General features: G+C 35.7%; 2 protein-coding genes across 5 annotated transcripts; one reads left to right on the top strand and one right to left on the bottom strand.

Moving 5' to 3' along the window:
• Positions 1-899: 899 nt before the first annotated feature.
• LOC108037885 lies at positions 900-13,703 on the top strand. Of its 4 annotated transcripts, none has more exons than XM_044461603.1 (6): positions 900-964; positions 6,351-6,813; positions 7,224-7,291; positions 7,406-7,448; positions 12,513-12,638; positions 13,340-13,703. In XM_044461603.1, the coding sequence occupies exons 2-6, from the start codon at positions 6,450-6,452 to the stop codon at positions 13,450-13,452; spliced, it is 714 nt and encodes a 237-aa protein (XP_044317538.1). In that variant the 5' UTR covers positions 900-964; positions 6,351-6,449; the 3' UTR covers positions 13,453-13,703. The 4 variants fall into 4 exon arrangements, with proteins under 4 accessions (XP_044317538.1, XP_044317537.1, XP_044317536.1 ...); XM_044461602.1 differs by lacking the exon at positions 900-964 and adding an exon at positions 4,869-5,450; XM_044461601.1 differs by lacking the exon at positions 900-964 and adding an exon at positions 4,869-5,688.
• Positions 13,570-16,115, bottom strand: LOC108037884. Its single transcript, XM_017114550.2, has 3 exons — positions 15,927-16,115; positions 15,122-15,853; positions 13,570-14,310 (listed from the first exon to the last, which is right to left on the bottom strand). The coding sequence occupies exons 2-3, from the start codon at positions 15,817-15,819 to the stop codon at positions 13,863-13,865; spliced, it is 1,146 nt and encodes a 381-aa protein (XP_016970039.2). The 5' UTR covers positions 15,820-15,853; positions 15,927-16,115; the 3' UTR covers positions 13,570-13,862.
• Positions 16,116-17,533: the final 1,418 nt, after the last annotated feature.

Genomic DNA, 17,533 nt, shown 5'->3' with positions numbered 1-17,533 from the left:
AATGGATTTCTATTTGTTTATTCTACACCTGGAGCTCCTTGAATTCCATTAGTCAATAAATCTGACGCACCCCAGTGGACCTATCCCAATAAAATTGGCCATCCCCTCCATATAAACTGATTTGCCATTAGCTGAGCAAACTTTTTTCCTTGGCGAAAGGAACGGTATTCTGCTCAGCTCGGGTTTGTTTTGGGTTTGATGTGGGTAGCCTGTTGCTCTATGGGGAGATTGTGTTTCCAAGGCTCTCCAGCGACCCTTTTCGGCTCGCTCTCAGTAGCTCTCTCTTTAGGTTAGACGGCATTGCCAGCAGGAAAACTTTCTCGCTTGGGGGTTGCTTTCTAAAAGGACTATTGCCAGACAGAAGGATGTGAGTCTCTATTGTTGTCGTCAGAAACTTCGACGGTGGTGCACAGAAAACAACGATAGGATTGACTTTAATTACAAAAAATAAATATAATAAATATATATATAAATTTATTTTGATTTAAAATATTTGAAATTAATATTTTCGATTAATTAGGATTTTCTGTTTTCCGTGTTTTTAATCATTAACAAATTATAATTCATTTTTTGGCAAAGGAATAAATAAATATTTTTCTTAAAGACTTCTTTATAATTTCTTCATCTAATAGTAAACGTGAATATTATTTTTTTTAAATCAAATTTAGTATATCTAAAAATTACGATTTTTATTATCAAAAAGGCTGATTCTAAGAGCTGACCGTGCAAAAATGGATATAGTTTTTTTTACATCATAATCATTTAACCCCTACAATGTCACTCCACAAAAGTTCTCTCAGTGTTGTGTTATTGTCCTTGTTGTCGTGGTTGTTGTTGTTGCCATAGCCGCAAGCTGTCGCCGGTCTACGTCACGCTTTTATCCTTCAGTCGCGTTTACTGCGCTGCCTAAACAACAAGCTGAACAACAAGAGTCGCAGTAAAAAATAGTAGAAAAAAATCACAAGTGTGTAACTACTCCAAAATTATCTGTATTGTTTGTTATAATTAAAAAAAATATATAATTGAAGAAACAAAAAAATCAAACGTACTTGAACTGTCATTGTGTTTTGTGTACAAACAGAAAATCATTTGTCGCCATTCTCTATTTTCCGCCCCAAACTTTGTTTTTGTTGCTGCTGTGAAAATTTATGTTCAACTTTTTTTAAATATTGACAAATTGGTGCGTCTCGTTGAGCGATTAAAATCTTAATGTTAGAAAAAACGCGAAAAAACAACACCAAATGGCCCCGAAAAAAACGGACAATTTTCGAGACAAAAAATCCCCCAAAGCAAGACAAAAAAGTTTTAAATGTTACAACATAAATTATACGCTCTGAAAGCATTCTCTAGTTAGTGGTTTAAAAATACTTTGTATTAGTTATTTTTGCGATTTTGGTGATTGATTATTCAGTGTGAAAATGATCATAAATTTGGTAAAGCCTAAAAAAACTTAGGGCGCAAAAATTATTGCCTAAGTTAGTGCTCATACAACTGTATGTTATGGGGGAACAGTTTTAGAAGCACTTCAGAAACGAGTTTTTGTTTGAAAATGAGAGAATGGTACTTTGAGGTGCATAGTACTCTCTTGCAGGATATTTCTCTTTCGCAAGCATACTTTCTCCTTACCTTTTAAGGATTGATTTCTCGGGGTGTTTCTTCGCTGACAAGGGGTACAAAACAAAATAGACCGCATGCGCAGCCCTATCTTAGGGTAGGTGAGATTTTGCATTTGTTAAGTTCAAAGCAGATGTTTTTGAAATTTATAAGGTAGGTCGGTTTTGACGAATCCATAAAATACAACTTCAATAAACGACCTAAGGCAATCCTAAAAAATTTCCTGTTCAAAATCGAAAACTCTAAATATATTTGTCTTTATATAACCCATTTTATTTCAATGCTTAATTAATAAAACTCGTTTGTTATCGGAAAGTTTTTAAAAGTTTTAAAAATTACATTTATTTGTACTTTGGCCTTGCTTGCCAAAAGTATGTTTTAAACTGCCAATTTTATACTTAAATCTATTTTTTTATTTGTATATATTTGTGACATTCTTAATTCAAAACCTACTTTTACTTAACCATGAGCACGAAAAACTGGTCTCTGGTAATTTAATTTATTAATATCATATTACCTGGATAAAATATGTAAAGTAAATATATAATATGTAAAATGCCGATAAAAACTCTTATTCTAAGAATTAGTTTTTTGATGTCATTAAATATTTGTTATCTGCATTTACAAATATAAAAAATCACAATAGCTTACAAAGTAAAATAGGAAAATAAACATATTTTAATAAGTAATTCCTAAATAATAGATAAACAAAAAAATAACATGCTTTTTAAATTGAATATTCAACATAATTTATATATGTTGGGCTATTTATATTTATATCGTGTTACTTTTTGCCACCAACAGTGCTCTTATCGCATTTAAGATATGAGTAAAGTCCACTGGAATAAAAATGAACAAGAAAGGAAAGCTAACTTCGGGCGGAGCCGAAGTTGATATACCCTTGCAGAATACTCTGTAAATTATATTCTCCAAAATTATTCATATGATGCATTCTTAATACTCATAAAAAATCCAAACTTTCTAACTTTATAGGATATAGGATATAGGATATAGTCCGATCCTTATGAAATTCGGTAGGTCGGATTGATTGGCCAAAAATTAAACCCATAGAAGGTCCCAACTTCCTAACCTAACAAACAGCAGAGTTATGGCATTTCCGATCAATCAGTTATATGGCAGCTATAGGATATAGTCGCCCGATCCGGCTCGTTCCGACTTATATACTACCTGCAATAGAAAGACAACTTTTGGGAAAGTTTCAAGCAGATAGCTTTACAACTGAGGGACTAATTTGCGTAGAAACGGACGGACGGACAGACGGACATGGCTATATCAACTCAGGAGGTGATCCTGATCAAGAATATATATACTTTATAGGGTCGGAAATGTCTCCTTCACTGCGTTGCAAACTTTTGACTGAAATTATAATACCCTCTGCAAGGGTATAAATATAGAGCTTATCGGCTGAAAAAAGTTGTAAACCAGTAAAGTAAATATATAATATGTAAAATGCCGATAAAAACTCTTATTCTAAGAATTAGTTTTTTGATGTCATTAAATATTTGTTATCTGCGTTTACAAATATAAAAAATCACAATAGCTTACAATGTAAAATAGGAAAATAAACATATTCTAATAAGTAATTCCTAAATAATAGATAAACAAAAAAACAACATGCTTTTTAAATTGAATATTCAACATAATTTATATATGTTGGGCTATTTATATTTATATCTAGTTACTTTTTGCCACCAACAGTGCTCTTATCGCATTTAAGATATGAGTAGAGTCCACTGGAATAAAAATGAAATATAAAGCTTATCGGCTGGAAAAAATTGAAAACCAGTAACTTTAAAAACCGAAAAATATTTCGTTCTGCTTTATCCCGTTTGCTTGATTTGCTGAGATGTTACAAAATTTTGGCAACCAATTTTTTTTGTAGTTTTGATTTCTACCTTAACAAAAATTCAAAGTAGTGTAATTTACAGTAACTATATAACTTATAAAAATTTGTCATAGAGATAACGCCAATCAAAAGCTTTCTAGGATTTCCACTCAACGCCATTTAAGAGCTCGGGGTGAATCCAAATATTTGCATGCAAATTCGCTAATTTAAATCGGTTCGCGTGCTTAAACTCAATCGGAAAGCTTCGACAGAGTAACTTTTCCATTACCTGCCAAATAGACGCGCCCTTTTTGTTTGCCCACTTAGAGAGAGGGGAAGTGCCCCATTAAAGCCATAGAATCATTACCAGGGGAGGTATTCTCGGCATGATTCACTTTCACCTTGACACGCTTTCCCCGGCTCCCTTCGCTTGCCATAATATCCTTTGCAGGGCGGTGGATGGTATTAAGTTCTTTAAGCCATATGCCGTCACATAAATGGTATTTTTATACGGTCGAGATATTTACACGCGGACTTATGCCTTTAAGTGCTGTGGTAGCTGAAACCACATCAAGCGAAAAGCATTGGGAAAACACAATAACCGCCCACAGATCATGAGCCCGGCGGAATTTAATAGTCTTGGGAAATTCTAGAAAGTAAGGTCCATAAAACGATGCTTTCCAAACAACAAATCGGACGGGTTGGTCTGCCCAGATTTACGATTTTGGACGGAGGAGCAGGGCGCATAGCAGGTTGCAGTTATACAAATAAACAAAAGATTCGAAATGAAAACTTCCTAGTCACCTCGTTTATGTGAGTTTCCATTTTATTTTTAAAACACAAAATTATGAAGCCCAGAGAAAATTACACATGCATATATGTTCGCCTAGGTATAGAAATGCAGATATATATATTTTGAAGGGATCGTTCCGGGGCATTTAGGTGGGCATAAATTATAAAAATATTTCAATGTGTGTCAGATATTGTTTGTTCGGTATGCCAAGGTATGTTTGTTGTTTATTTAGTGTTTTTTTTTGGAAAGGGAAATGGTTCTGCTTCATTTTAAACAAATTACTGGGGCTTATTAAGAGCCATATTATTAATGAAGCATCATTTTTGAGGGTATTTGATTAAATGCCTGTTGATAGGCCGCGCTAATCATTGTAAAAAAAGCTTACTTGATGATCTCATATAATTTTTAGACAACTTACTATATCACTACTGTAATAAATAATTTACTAGTTTTTGTTTATCCATATTAATATGCCTTGAACTAACTTTACTTTATAACAAACTATTTATTTTTTAACATGTAGTCTTTAACCAATAAGATAAGATTTGTCCGTTCAGGCTTCATAATCTCTCGCGAATCTTTCCTTAAATGCAATAGCTTGGCGGCAATTGCGTTTATTCAAGTCGTGGGGCTTCCAACTGGCGATCGGGCATTAAGAGCTCCACGAAGCGAATACTCGTGCTGTCCATCGTTTCCCATACCACCGCACAGTGTAAAATATAATATTAGTTTTCACAAAAAATTGTAATTGAATGCAATTAAGTTGCTTAGGAGACCAAAAATAATAGTCCTATTTTGTTGATTACTGACAAAAAATTGTCCACAGAAGTAAATCTCTCATATGTATTTATTAAAAAAAAAGTTTAATACATTTTTAACAGTTTTAAATTGAAATGTGTTTCAGTTTTATTAAGACCTACAACTTAAAATATTATGTTGTATCTTGAGGACCGAGTCCCAAGCACATATTTTTGAGTAGCAATAATAGTTGCTGTTTAATTTTTAGCAAGTAGTTTCTAGTTTAGATATTTAAAATACATTAAAAATTATTGGAATTTAATTGAAATACTGCCAGGGAAGCCCACTGTGCGTCGCTCTGCCGCAGAGCAGAAGTCGGTGCGAGTTGCTCAGAACGAATTTGCATAGGCTGGGAATCGGACGTGTGGCCGTCGATCTTGATGCGAAACCATCGCAGCGGTACGACAAATATTATTTCCTTCACTCCGCCTCCTCACGTGCGTGTGTGATATTTGTAACTTTAATTTATGAGAAGCGTTGAGTGAGTCGCTGGTCAGCTTCTTAATAAATTATTCCCAAGAATACCAGGCATTTTTTTGTGGAAAAAAATATCAACAAAATTCTAAAGCCATTTATCAGCAACAAAAGAGATGAAAGGAGGAGATTTTGTGCAATAATTTGTGGATATGTGGAAATGGTATATTTCAGTTTAAATTTACACGAAATATTTTTTGAATATAAAAATAAATAAATAATAAAAAAAGAAAAGAAAAAAAAGTGATTTTATTTAAAACGACAAAATAAAAATAAATAAAGTGAAAAATACTTTATATTATTTTATTGAAAAACTCTATCCAAAATAGTGAAACAAATTTAAGTTCAACAAGGAATGCCCTCAAAATTTGCCACCATTCCGAAAAAGATTAAATATTTTAATGGCGATCAAGATCTAATACAGAAAATTTTAATAAAAAAAAGTACAGTCTTCCTAGAAAAATAAAAAATAAATATCACAAGAAATCAACGAAGTATTACTAAAAGCTATAAACTCTAATAACCTTGCTTGCAATTTGTTTGCATCTGGCTTAAAATTGGCCTATTTAACCAACTCAAGTTTCCTGCCACATCAAGTTACTGCAGTCGAAAGGAAAACGATAAAAATTGTTTAACAATACAGAAATGCCATTAAACCAATCAGCTGTAAAGTGAATTAGACAAAAGCTGTTCGTGTGGAAAGCACATAGAATCAGAGCCATATATGCGATTGGAATCTATATTCAGATCACGACCGCATTTTTAACTTACTATAGTCAGGCCGATCTCTCTAAATCTCAATCTCCGCATCCGTGCGACTTACAGATCGTATCCGATTGCTGCGACCGCAACGACGCACAAACTAAGCCGAAATAAAACGCCAATAAAATCCAGCTAATTAATGTGATAATTGTGCACAATAAAATGATCGAAATCGGACGACCCAGCACGATGTGGAGCGAATTGGAATGCGTCGGACTTGCCATAGAGTGTTGCCAGTGCCCGAGATTACAGCCATCGCCACGAAGATCCACCGATAAGCCCTTATACCCAAAGGTCAGCCTGCGTTATCAGCCTGCGGTCATCCCATCATTCCTGGCTGTAGGGATTGTGCTGGCGATCTCTCTCGGATCTGTGCTCGGTGCTCCGCAATCCTCCTGCATCATGTGCGACAAGGAGGACCTGCGTCCCCGAGTCCCACCATTTAGCGACAGCTACGAGGAGTTCACCTTCGACCACCAGGTGTCCCAGCTTTCGGCCATGGAGTCGCTGCAGAAAATAAATGAGAGTAAGTAAGCACCAAAAATAAACTCTTTAAAATTATAAAATATTAAAAATTAAGTTTTAAAAACTGCAGACCCATAAATTTTCATCTCATTGTTTGGGTAGGAGTTATAGACAACATTAAACAATTACTAAAATATCATAGATTAAACTAAAAATTTCAATTGAATCTAAAAGGGCCTTTGTGCAAAAATCTATTTAAAGAATTTTAAACAAAATTCTTCCTTGTTTTTAAATCAGAAAATAAAAACCTTAAAAAAAATAAGAAAATCAGATTTACAATTAAATTGTAAATATTTATATTTAACTGTTCAAAAGAAAACCAAATGATCTTTGTCTTCAAATTTACAACATAATACTTTAAGTATACAAATATTATTTTTTATGCAAAGTTTGGATCTTTTGTCTTTATAGCAAAAGGTCAGAGCAATGCCTGCAGTTCATACAAGTGCCCTCCAACGAATTATTGTCTGGGAACTAAGGTAAATATTTTGGCAAACTTATGGAATAGTTGGGCGCTTTTAACAGATAATTAAATCGGCTAAATGCGCTTAATATCGGAAAAACCATCTAATTGTCTTATATTCTGTTTCCAGTTTATCAGCGATCATTGCTGGTGCGAACTGCAACATCGAGAAGGTGAGTCATCAATTGCTCTGCTTATAATTTAACAAGAAAGGAAAGCTAACTTCGGGCGGAGTCGAAGTTGATATACCCTTGCAGAATACTCTGTAAATTATATTCTCCAAAATTATTCATATGATGCATTCTAAATACTCATATAAAATCCCAACTTCCTAACTTTAAAAACACCAAAGTTATGGCATTTCCAATCGTTCAGTTATATGGCAGCTATAAGATATAGTCGGCCGATCCTTATGAAGTTTGGTAGGTCGGATTGATTGGCCAAAAATAAAACCCATAGAAAATCCCAACTTCCTAACTTTACAAACACCAAAGTTATGTCATTTCCGATCAATCAGTTATATGGCAGCTATAGGATATAGTCGGCCGATCCTTATAAAATTTGGTACGTCAAATTGATTGGCCAAATGTAAAACCCATAGAAAATCCCAACTTTCTAACTTTACAAACACCAAAGTTGCGGCATTTCCGATCGTTCAGTTATATGGCAGCTATAGGATATAGTCGGCCGATCCTTATAAAATTTGGTACGTAAAATTTATTGGCCAAATGTAAAACCCATAGAAAATCCCAACTTCCTAACTTTAAAAACACCAAAGTTATGGCATTTCCGATCGTTCAGTTATATGGCAGCTATAGGATATAGTCGGCCGATCCCGGCCGTTCCGACTTATATACTGCGTGCAAAGGAAAGAAGGGTGTGCGCAAAGTTTCAATTCGATATCTTTAAAACTGAGAGACTAGTTCGCGTAGAAACAGACAGAAGGGCAGACAGACGGACATGGCTATATCAACTCAGGAGGTGATCCTGATCAAGAATATATATACTTTATATGGTCGGAGATGTCTCCTTCACTGCGTTGCACACTTTTGACCAAAATTATAATACCCTCTGCAAGGGTATAAAAACTTATGACACTAAAATAGTACATTTTCCTGTCTTTTATAAAAGATTATTGTTGTCACTAAGTTTAGCAAAATAAATATTAATCTTAGATTTTTTATTGAGCTTTACACAATCGAACTAAGAAATGTTCAGATTTTTTAAGTGGGTATGAAAGTTTTAGTAGTGTACTTATTCACCTAGGTTGATATTTATGACTTGCCGCATGAGTCTCAGCAGATGGCGTCAAACAATAATAAACAAAACTCCGCAGCTTATCCGCAGTTGCAGACTCCCACAGTAAACACACAAAATAAAGACGTGCCACTAACCCACTTGCAACGCAGTGGCAGAGTCAACTCTCTAAAGAGCCTCATTAGCTCATTTTGTCCGATTCAGAGGCCCTTAACAAGCCGCACTCACGCAAATTACTGGGTAAAGTACTGGCGTCGATGACGCAACAGTTGGCCCAAGTATCCAAGCCACATAACTATCCCATGGTCGTAAAGGTGGCAGATACTTATTCCACGGGCTGTGCTCTTCCACTTGGCACGTGATGCGGCGCGGAAGTTGTTAAGTCTGGTCCAGTGATTGAACCGCACTCTAATGCTGCGACACGCTTCATTGCCTCAACTTGCAACCACTACAGTGGAGCCTCCCTGAGAAAAATATATTGGTTTCTATATATATAACTGAGCTGAGAAATGGATTAAAGGCTAATTTTAGCTTGAGATGCATTCGATAAATACAAAACATTTTATTAAATTAAAGCTCCGATATATGTAGGTCATACCACTTTGAACCCTTACAATTATTCACTATTCCAATATTTGAAGTGCAAAATATTATATATTATGCAAATTAAAAAAAATTCTTTTTTTTATTTCTTAAATGTGTTACAAAGTAAATTTTGTTTTGAGTTTCTTTGGAACTGGAATTCATTGAGTGTCAATAAATGAATTAATCTGACAAAAAACTTATAGACTTTTTCTTCTTAAGTGACATTTACTGTAGTCGTAATACATTGGCATTCCAAATGTCCAAGCGTCAGTTTATAATTCTTCCAGTTGTTTTTGTGTTCAAATTTTCGACTTGATGTGCATTCTGCCTTGTTGGGGGAATATTTGTGGGTTCGGCGTTTGGATTGTCTACAGTTGAATGATTTTCTTCAAGGCGTGCAGTTTTCCATGCCCCTGTAGTTTTCCTTTTCGAGTGCTCCCGCCTTCGAATTGTATTGTGTTGGTCACTCATTAAATTCAATTTTGTTAATTTCACTTTGCTATTGGATTATTATGCATTTGAGTAGGTCGTTAGCCCATTAAGGTCTCTTGGCAAAAACTGTATTTTTTATTACCGTTATCAATGTTAAATAAAAATGATCGAGTTCTTAGAATCGCTATCTCGATGGGTTAAATGAGTTATTGGGGTTGTTAGGTGTATATTGACGTAAGATAGGGAATACCTCAAATATCAGGCCCTTTTTCCTGTTTACTTTACACTCAACTTGGTCAACAGCCTTGTGAATTTTATCATAAAATTCTTAAAACTTTTAATCAGTGTTGGCAATGTAAATCCCACTTTTTAAATAGTGCAAAATCTCAGGCATTGTAAAATATAAATGCTCTGACTGTTTGTAACGCAAGTAAAAGATAACCAGAGAAGTATTATATTATTATTGACTCAGACTTTTTTTTGCGGCTTACGAGTTTTCTTTAGTATGCTGCAGGCGAATCCTACTACCGGCAACAAATCCAATCAATAAGGAACGTGCCTGAAATAACAATCGAAAAACACCTTTCCAGGCAACAGGGTGGGTGGCTACACCTTTATTTCATGATCACCACTTTCAGGTGCCGCTTATAGCGCCCGATTCAAATATTTCCATAATTGTATACCATTAAGTTTGACAGCTATTTCGATGTTCTTTTATATATTTCCACCAGGCAGGAGCTTCATCCATTTATCATTTTAATAATTATTCAAATGACGACAGGGTAAATGTGAATCATAACAGCTTTGAAAATAATCACTGTATAGATCGATTCAGTGATAACCACATATTTGTTGCCTCGTTTAATCAATCACACTCAATATGCATTTTCTTTTTCAACAATCTGTCGTTTTGTATTTGTACCTCATTGTCCTCGACTTGTCAGTCGTCTCTAGAGATTACTAACAACTGCCAGAGTAGGCACCGATTTGACCTAACATATTACACTCCTAGCGCCGTGTCTGCTTTCATTAACTAATAATTATTTAATTGCATAAATATCTGCGACACGCACCATCAAAAACTATTCTGTGTGGGCCTTCTATGTTCCTAAATTTTGTAGACACGAAACTTCATTAAATTCAACACGTTGAGTTTTTGTAAACAAATAGGCATCTATAAACAGGCCAAACGAAAAATAATGCAGGCATATGTTATGATCCGATCGAAAAACAATGCCGTTCATATTTAGTCACTCGCCACAGTTTATATTTTCTTCAAAATTATTGTAGATTTTTCGTGCGCAGCTCCTAATAAACATATTCTATTTTATTGATTTCCGTTTCTACTCAAAGCGAACAAGTTTCATAAATTGTGTCTTTAAATTAAGTGTTTTCTATTATAAAAGTTAAGCACTTGATTTCAAAATGGGGGCAACACATTGAATTTAGATTTTAATTTTTCCAGCGAAATCTGCTACACAAATACTCAATAGTATTGAAGAGAATTATGAATGAGCAACCCAAATAAAATGCGATGCTAATATGCTAAATTCGTTTATTGCTCTACCGGTTTTAGTATGTACTTTAAATCGATGAATTCAATAATAGAATTGTAAACAAAATTGTATTACTCATAATTAGAATTTTTCAATGTTTTTCCGGCTCTTGGTCAAGGGTTGGGTTTAAAAAAAGTAAAACAAAAGTTTAACAAGAAAGGAAAGCTAACTTCGGGCGGAGTTGATATACCCTTGCAGAATACTCTATAATTATATTTTCCAAAATTATTCCTATGATGCATTCTTAATACTCATAAAAAATCCAAACTTCCTAACTTTAAAAACACCAAAGTTATGGCATTTCGAATCGTTCAGTTATATGGCAGCTATAGGATATAGTCGGCCGATCCTTATGAAATTTGGTAGGTCGGATTGATTGGCCAAATATAAAACCCATAGAAAATCCCAACTTTCTAACCTTACAAACACCAAAGTTATGGCATTTCCGATCAATCAGTTATATGGCAGCTATAGGATATAGTCGGCCGATCCTTATGAAATTTGGTAGGTCGGATTGATTGGCCAAATATAAAACCCATAGAAAATCCCAACTTCCTAACTTTATAAACACGAAAGTTATGGCATTTCCGATCAATCAGTTATATGGCAGCTATAGGATATAGTCGGCCGATCCCGGCCGTTCCGACTTATATACTGCGTGCAAAGGAAAGAAGGCTGTGTGCAAAGTTTCAACTCGATAGCTTTAAAACTGAGAGACTAGTTTGCGTAGAAACAGACAGACGGACAGACAGACGGACAGACGGACAGACGGACATGGCTATATCAACTCAGGAGGTGATCCTGATCAAGAATATATATACTTTATAGGGTCGGAGATGTCTCCTTCACTGCGTTGCACACTTTTGACCAAAATTATAATACCCTCTGCAAGGGTATAAAAATTTTATTTTTGAAACAAATAAATGGAAAAAAATATGTTTTCTAAAAAATTCAAAATGACGGTCTAATTTTCAAGTTCACTAATTTCACTTTTTGTATGGGGGGTCATAAAACTGTTAATCTCTTTTGAAAGTTAAAAAAATTCAATATTGCCATCCCGAAGCGAGTACTATATATGTATATGCAGCGTTCGTCACGCTGGATTTGCATATATATATATAGAAATACGATTGATGACTAAGGTTAATTTTTTTTATGAAAACCCACTATATTTTAAGCAGTAGGTTATAAAAATAAAATTCACTTTTAGAAATTACGCAAATAAGAAAAATGATTTCAATTTCGAAGACAGGTTATTTATCTAATAAATAAAAAGCACCGTTTAAGAAGATTTCAATGTAATAATATGAACACCTTCATTTATTTTAGTATTTGAGAGGATTTGTTAAAAAAGTAGAAATAAATTATCTTCGAAATACATTTTTTCTACTTTCTATTATTTTTCAGAGGGCCTTCCCTATGTACCTCATGTGTGCTTCGCGGATCAGAAAGTGCACACACCCTACGTTGACTCCTGTTTTGAATTTGCTGCGGTCAAGGAGTGCTGCTGCGCTGAGATCTGGATCAAGAAGTGTAAGTATAAGGTATATTTGGAAACTCTCATGCTTCACTCCCAATGAGGCGTTCATGGGGCTCCGCTCATAGTCATTGCATCTGGAATCACAATATCCATGCTAAATGCCCATGCCACTCACACATGGGGAGGGATTAACAAAGCAATGCTAATTTAATAATGTAAATACATTTTTTCGATCATTCTGTTTCCACACGGCGCCTTCTATAAACATACACATACCAGAAATAACAGCAACAATGGCCAAGAGATCATGTCAATACTCTCCGCTGGCAGAAAATCGAACCATGCTAATTATATTTAGTTTATAACGCTAATTGAAAGCGCTCACAGCACATTTGCTACTGGGCGTCAAGAGAGAGTTCTTAATCATAAAATGTAACAACAAACTTTTAAGGCCTTAAAATATGATCAACTATAAATTTTGAAAAGGGTAATTGGCCTTGGATGTATGTATATTACCGTTGTGCGTAGTTTATACCAAGAAAATTTCGAGCAGATTATCATAATAAACACAACACTTTAGCTAAATTGAGGGCCAGCTCATAAATAAATATGAGTAAAGCTGGAATAACAAATTACGAAAATGTTCTCTCGAATGTTTTACAGCAGCCCCATGATATTAAATTTCATTAAGATTACTAAGCGAAGTGAAAAATAAATCAAAAATTTAACCCGTGTTTTCTCTCACTATTTTCAGGGCGACACATTTCCGGGAGCTCTGGGATTCAGCACATACCAAAAATATTAGTTCTGCTGCTTTCTGCATTCAGTGTACTGCACTGGATAAGTAGAAGACGGATATATTGTTAAAGTTCGAGACGTCAAGAGCGAAGTCATCGTGTGAATGTTGTACAACATAGTCATAGCGAAGTAGGATCTAGCCGTAAATGCATTCGAATAAGTGTACTTAGTTCAAACAATGTCCAATGGTAATCAAACCTACTTGCTAAGCATATATTTAAGCGTTAATAAATACAAGTTTATAAAGCTAACCGACTTTAGTTAGCGTGTGGCTTAGATCACTAAATAAAGAAGCTGTAATTGCTTACGTGCATTTTAAATAGGACAACATATCGAGGAACAAAATTAAAAATAGTTTATAACACGTGCCGCGCCAAATATCGTTCGCTTACATGCTAAATTTCGACTTATTTTCTAGATTCGGTCCACTAAACCTCGAGTTCAGCAAGTCGCCCTTAAGTCTATAGTCTCCATTGTGTTTATAAGCTGGAACGGTTGTTAAGTGTACGCTGCAAGGCATTAACACAGGACAACACGTCCTCGTAGTCCTTAGACCATTCCCGCAAATTGCGTTCTAGTGTCTCCAGTCGCGTCTGTCCCAATCGCATTCCGCCGTGTTTTATGGCCGCGTAACAGGAGCAGGCCAAGAGTTTGAAGCATTGCCGCCGCACAGCATTGTGGGCGTGGCTCTCCCAGTTGGGGGTGCTGGCCACACACTGCCAGGCAACGGTGACATAGTCCACCAGGGCGTCCCAGTGAGTCGAGTCGTGCAGCCGCTTGGCCTGAGATTGCAGAACGCGCTTAAATTCGTTGAGATGCATTGACGCCTTGGAGTAGGCCGCCGCATCCGTCTTCTTACACAAGCGAGAGGTAGGCAGGGACTTGAAGATGAGCCGCTTGGCATGGTGCAGCTCCTGCTCCAGCGAACTGTAAAGTAGGGCAGGAAAGTTGTCGTTTTTACATATTTTTATCTATTTGGATTCCCGAAGATATAAGGTTAATCAATTTCAATGTGCTACTATAAAACCAAGATTTGCTATTGGTCAGTAGTAATGTCATGGATTCCCAATTTATTTATTTACGCTTAAAATCAAATTGCATTATTGAAAGGGTCTAATATATCCAAAACATTGGGATACAAGCACATAACATAACATATATTTCACATAGTCATTGTTACGACCCTAATTTTTATATGACAAAGTCTAATCTCTTTAGATTAAAAAGTATATAACAAGAAAGAAAGGAAACTATAATACATTTTGTAATTTTTTTAGGGAAAAGGGTTATCTTGATATTTTAATATATTTGTGTATAGTAATATTTTAAAGATTACTATATCTCGAAGTATATGCATATATGGATAAAAAAATATTTTTATTTATTTTTGAAAATTTGTTATGTAAGCTTTATAAAATAGTCTGATCTGATTTTATAAAATTAAAAACCGCATTTCTATAATTGTAAAAAATCACCATATATCGCATTGTGTTTTTCAACTACTTTTCCTATGGCAACTATGTATATAATAAAATAGTTTGCGGATAAACGGACGGACGGATTGATTCAATTGATATTTATCAAGAATATCTTATAGGAAGGGACTCTTTCACTACATTACAAACTTTTGACTAATATTACAATACATTTAGCAAGAAAAACAAATTTCAAACATTTTTTCCCTTTTCTAATTAAAAAATGGAACAGATACCACCAAATTTAGTATATATAAACTTACCTAATATCTGGCGTGGGCAGCTGCCTCCTGATCTCGTCCTCATCGCTGACAGTCTTCAGGTTGTTCATGATTAATTCGATTAGTTGGTCCTGGGAAAGACCCTGCAGCAGGGAAGGTAAAGTCGCATCGGTGTTCGTCTGTCCCACAGGACGGTCGTCCATCTTCAGCTTCTTTACTATGGGCGTTCCTGGCCAGAGTTGCTTGGTTGTGGCCATCTTGATGGGCGAATAGGTCTCCATGGGCGTGGGTTCCGGGGGGGTACTGCCCATTGTCAGCCGCTTGCGTGGGGAGCTGCGCAGGATCATGCCGCTGGTCAGTTGTAGGTTTTTGGTGGGCGTGCGTTGGAAAGGACTTCGCATGGAGGAGCCACCGGAAGCCCCTCCTGAGCCACCACCTCCATTGACTTTATCCGGCGAAAAGGTGGTGGTGAAGCGCCGGCGACCTCGTTGTCGGATGACCAGCTCATCCGGCGAGGGCAGTGGCGAGAAGACGAAATCCTGGGCCTGCACCACATTCACGTCGTTGTCCACCCGCAGACCCAATCCTCCATTGGCATTCGGAGTGTTTATTATGGCCGCCGGAGTCGGCTCATCCGGAGTCCTGCGATTGGCGTTTGTCGGGGTGTTGGCCATGCGCAGCGCCTCCAGTCGATCCGGAATTTCGGCCAGCGCCATTCGTGTCTGCAGCGGAGTCGTCATTGCAGATTGCAATTACAATTTTCGATGCGGGGCTCTGAAAAAACCAATCGCATACGCATCAGGATTGTGTAAACATTTTTACGCCGCCCTGCACCTGACGTACTTACCACTAGGATGCTTCGCTATATCTTCACTGCAGTTTCACTGATGTGTGCGTAGGCGGTTGCTGTATCTTACTAGCCACTCGGATTTCTTCGTATTTATCTTTTGGCGTGCCTCTCGCGGATGTAACTGTGATTTTTCTTTATTTTTGTTTAAATTGCGCCAATTTGCACAAGGTGGCAGCGCGCTCTAGAGATGTGCGATCTGCGGCAGAACTATCGTATTCGAATCGATGTTGTACAAACACAAATTACCCTTTCCAGGAGTATACCTTAAACCCGTTACACTATGGGGCCAACGACCACATTCGTTGGCCAAAACCCATTTTTGAAAAGTCGTCAAAACCAAAAAAGTTGTTTTAGGATATATTAACAGAAGACCAATCTGCAATGTTACGTATCAGGAATTCCGATAGAGTGCGCTTCTGTTAAGATAACAGCTGTTAAATCAGATGTTTAAGATGCAAGCCACGTGCTTTTGAAATTCGACTTTTAAATTGCATTTTTAAAGTGTTTAAAAAAGCAGTTTAAAGGCGTTCCAAAAAATTTTTGTGATATGAATTCGATGAATGGTGGTGTGTACTTAGTGTTTATGTGTTTAAACGGTTGAAATCTATCGTGCTGTCTTTGAACTTAAGTGATAAAGTGAGTTGCCTAAAACGCGTTTTTTAAATAGAAAACTAATTTTTAAATAGAGCAACAAAGTGAGTCCAGCGGAGTCCACTTCTGAAACCTATTGAGATTTGTAGAGTATTAAATTCTTTTTAAAATGTATATGGTTAGAATCGCCACTTATTGCCACTTTTTACGAAATTTTAATTTTAAGCACATAACCTCAAGTTTTGCAACCTTAACAGTAGTTGCGTTGAATATTAGAATCCTTTTGATTTTCAATGAAATATTGAACTAGAATCCGAAGAGCATGATGTTTAATAGCAGGTCCCATTTTTTTACTTATTAATAAAATTATTTTAATCCGATTTTCGTGCATTTACATTGAACCTTTGTGGAACGAAAAACATTTTGTTTTGCATTTTGAATTCTATACAGAAGCAGATATAAAAAATATAAAATATTATAATATAAATGTATTTATAAAGTATACAAAAAAAAATAAATAATTATTCAATTATCTTAAAAAACAACAAAGTTGAATAAATCGATCGTATGGCAGCTATGGGATATATTCGTTCGATCCTATTCTTTTTAACATATATGTTGCCTAAGGTTACGAAAAAATGATTGGTAAAGTTTTATTAATTTTGGCCAACAAAAGTTGTCGTTGGTCCCATAGTGCGTTATTACAAATAATTACAACCATATATAGTTACACTGTTGTGTATGTGTTATTGTTCTATTTGTTTATAGACTTTGATAATCTTAATTTAGTTTTTTATTCTTGATATCGAATTGAAACTTTGCACACACCCTTCGTTCCTTTGCACGCAGTATAAAGTCAGTCAGAAAGGCCGGGAAAGGCCGACTATATCCTATAGCCGCCATATAACTGAACGATCGGAAATGCCATAACTTTGGTGTTTGTAAAGTTGGGATTTTCTATCTGTTTTATTTTTGGCCAATCAACTGAACGATCGGAAATGCCATAACTTTGG

The sequence above is a fragment of the Drosophila rhopaloa genome, unplaced genomic scaffold (genome assembly GCF_018152115.1).
Source record: "Drosophila rhopaloa isolate 14029-0021.01 unplaced genomic scaffold, ASM1815211v1 contig_47, whole genome shotgun sequence".
NCBI lineage: Eukaryota > Metazoa > Arthropoda > Insecta > Diptera > Drosophilidae > Drosophila > Drosophila rhopaloa.
The sequence above is the reverse complement of the archived record's forward strand: the minus strand, read 5'-3'. Positions and strand labels throughout refer to the sequence as shown.

Bases quoted from the DNA above. Each gene is read 5' to 3' on its own strand.
- LOC108037885 (XM_044461603.1), top strand. From the start codon at position 6,450: ATGATCGAAATCGGACGACCCAGCACGATGTGGAGCGAATTGGAATGC. The intron at 7,292-7,405 runs GTAAATATTTTG...TTCTGTTTCCAG, and splicing joins ATTATTGTCTGGGAACTAAG to TTTATCAGCGATCATTGCTG. The intron at 12,639-13,339 runs GTAAGTATAAGG...CACTATTTTCAG, and splicing joins TGAGATCTGGATCAAGAAGT to GGCGACACATTTCCGGGAGC.
- LOC108037884 (XM_017114550.2), bottom strand. From the start codon at position 15,819: ATGACGACTCCGCTGCAGACACGAATGGCGCTGGCCGAAATTCCGGAT. The intron at 14,311-15,121 runs GTAAGTTTATAT...CCTACTTTACAG, and splicing joins CTGCCCACGCCAGATATTAG to TTCGCTGGAGCAGGAGCTGC.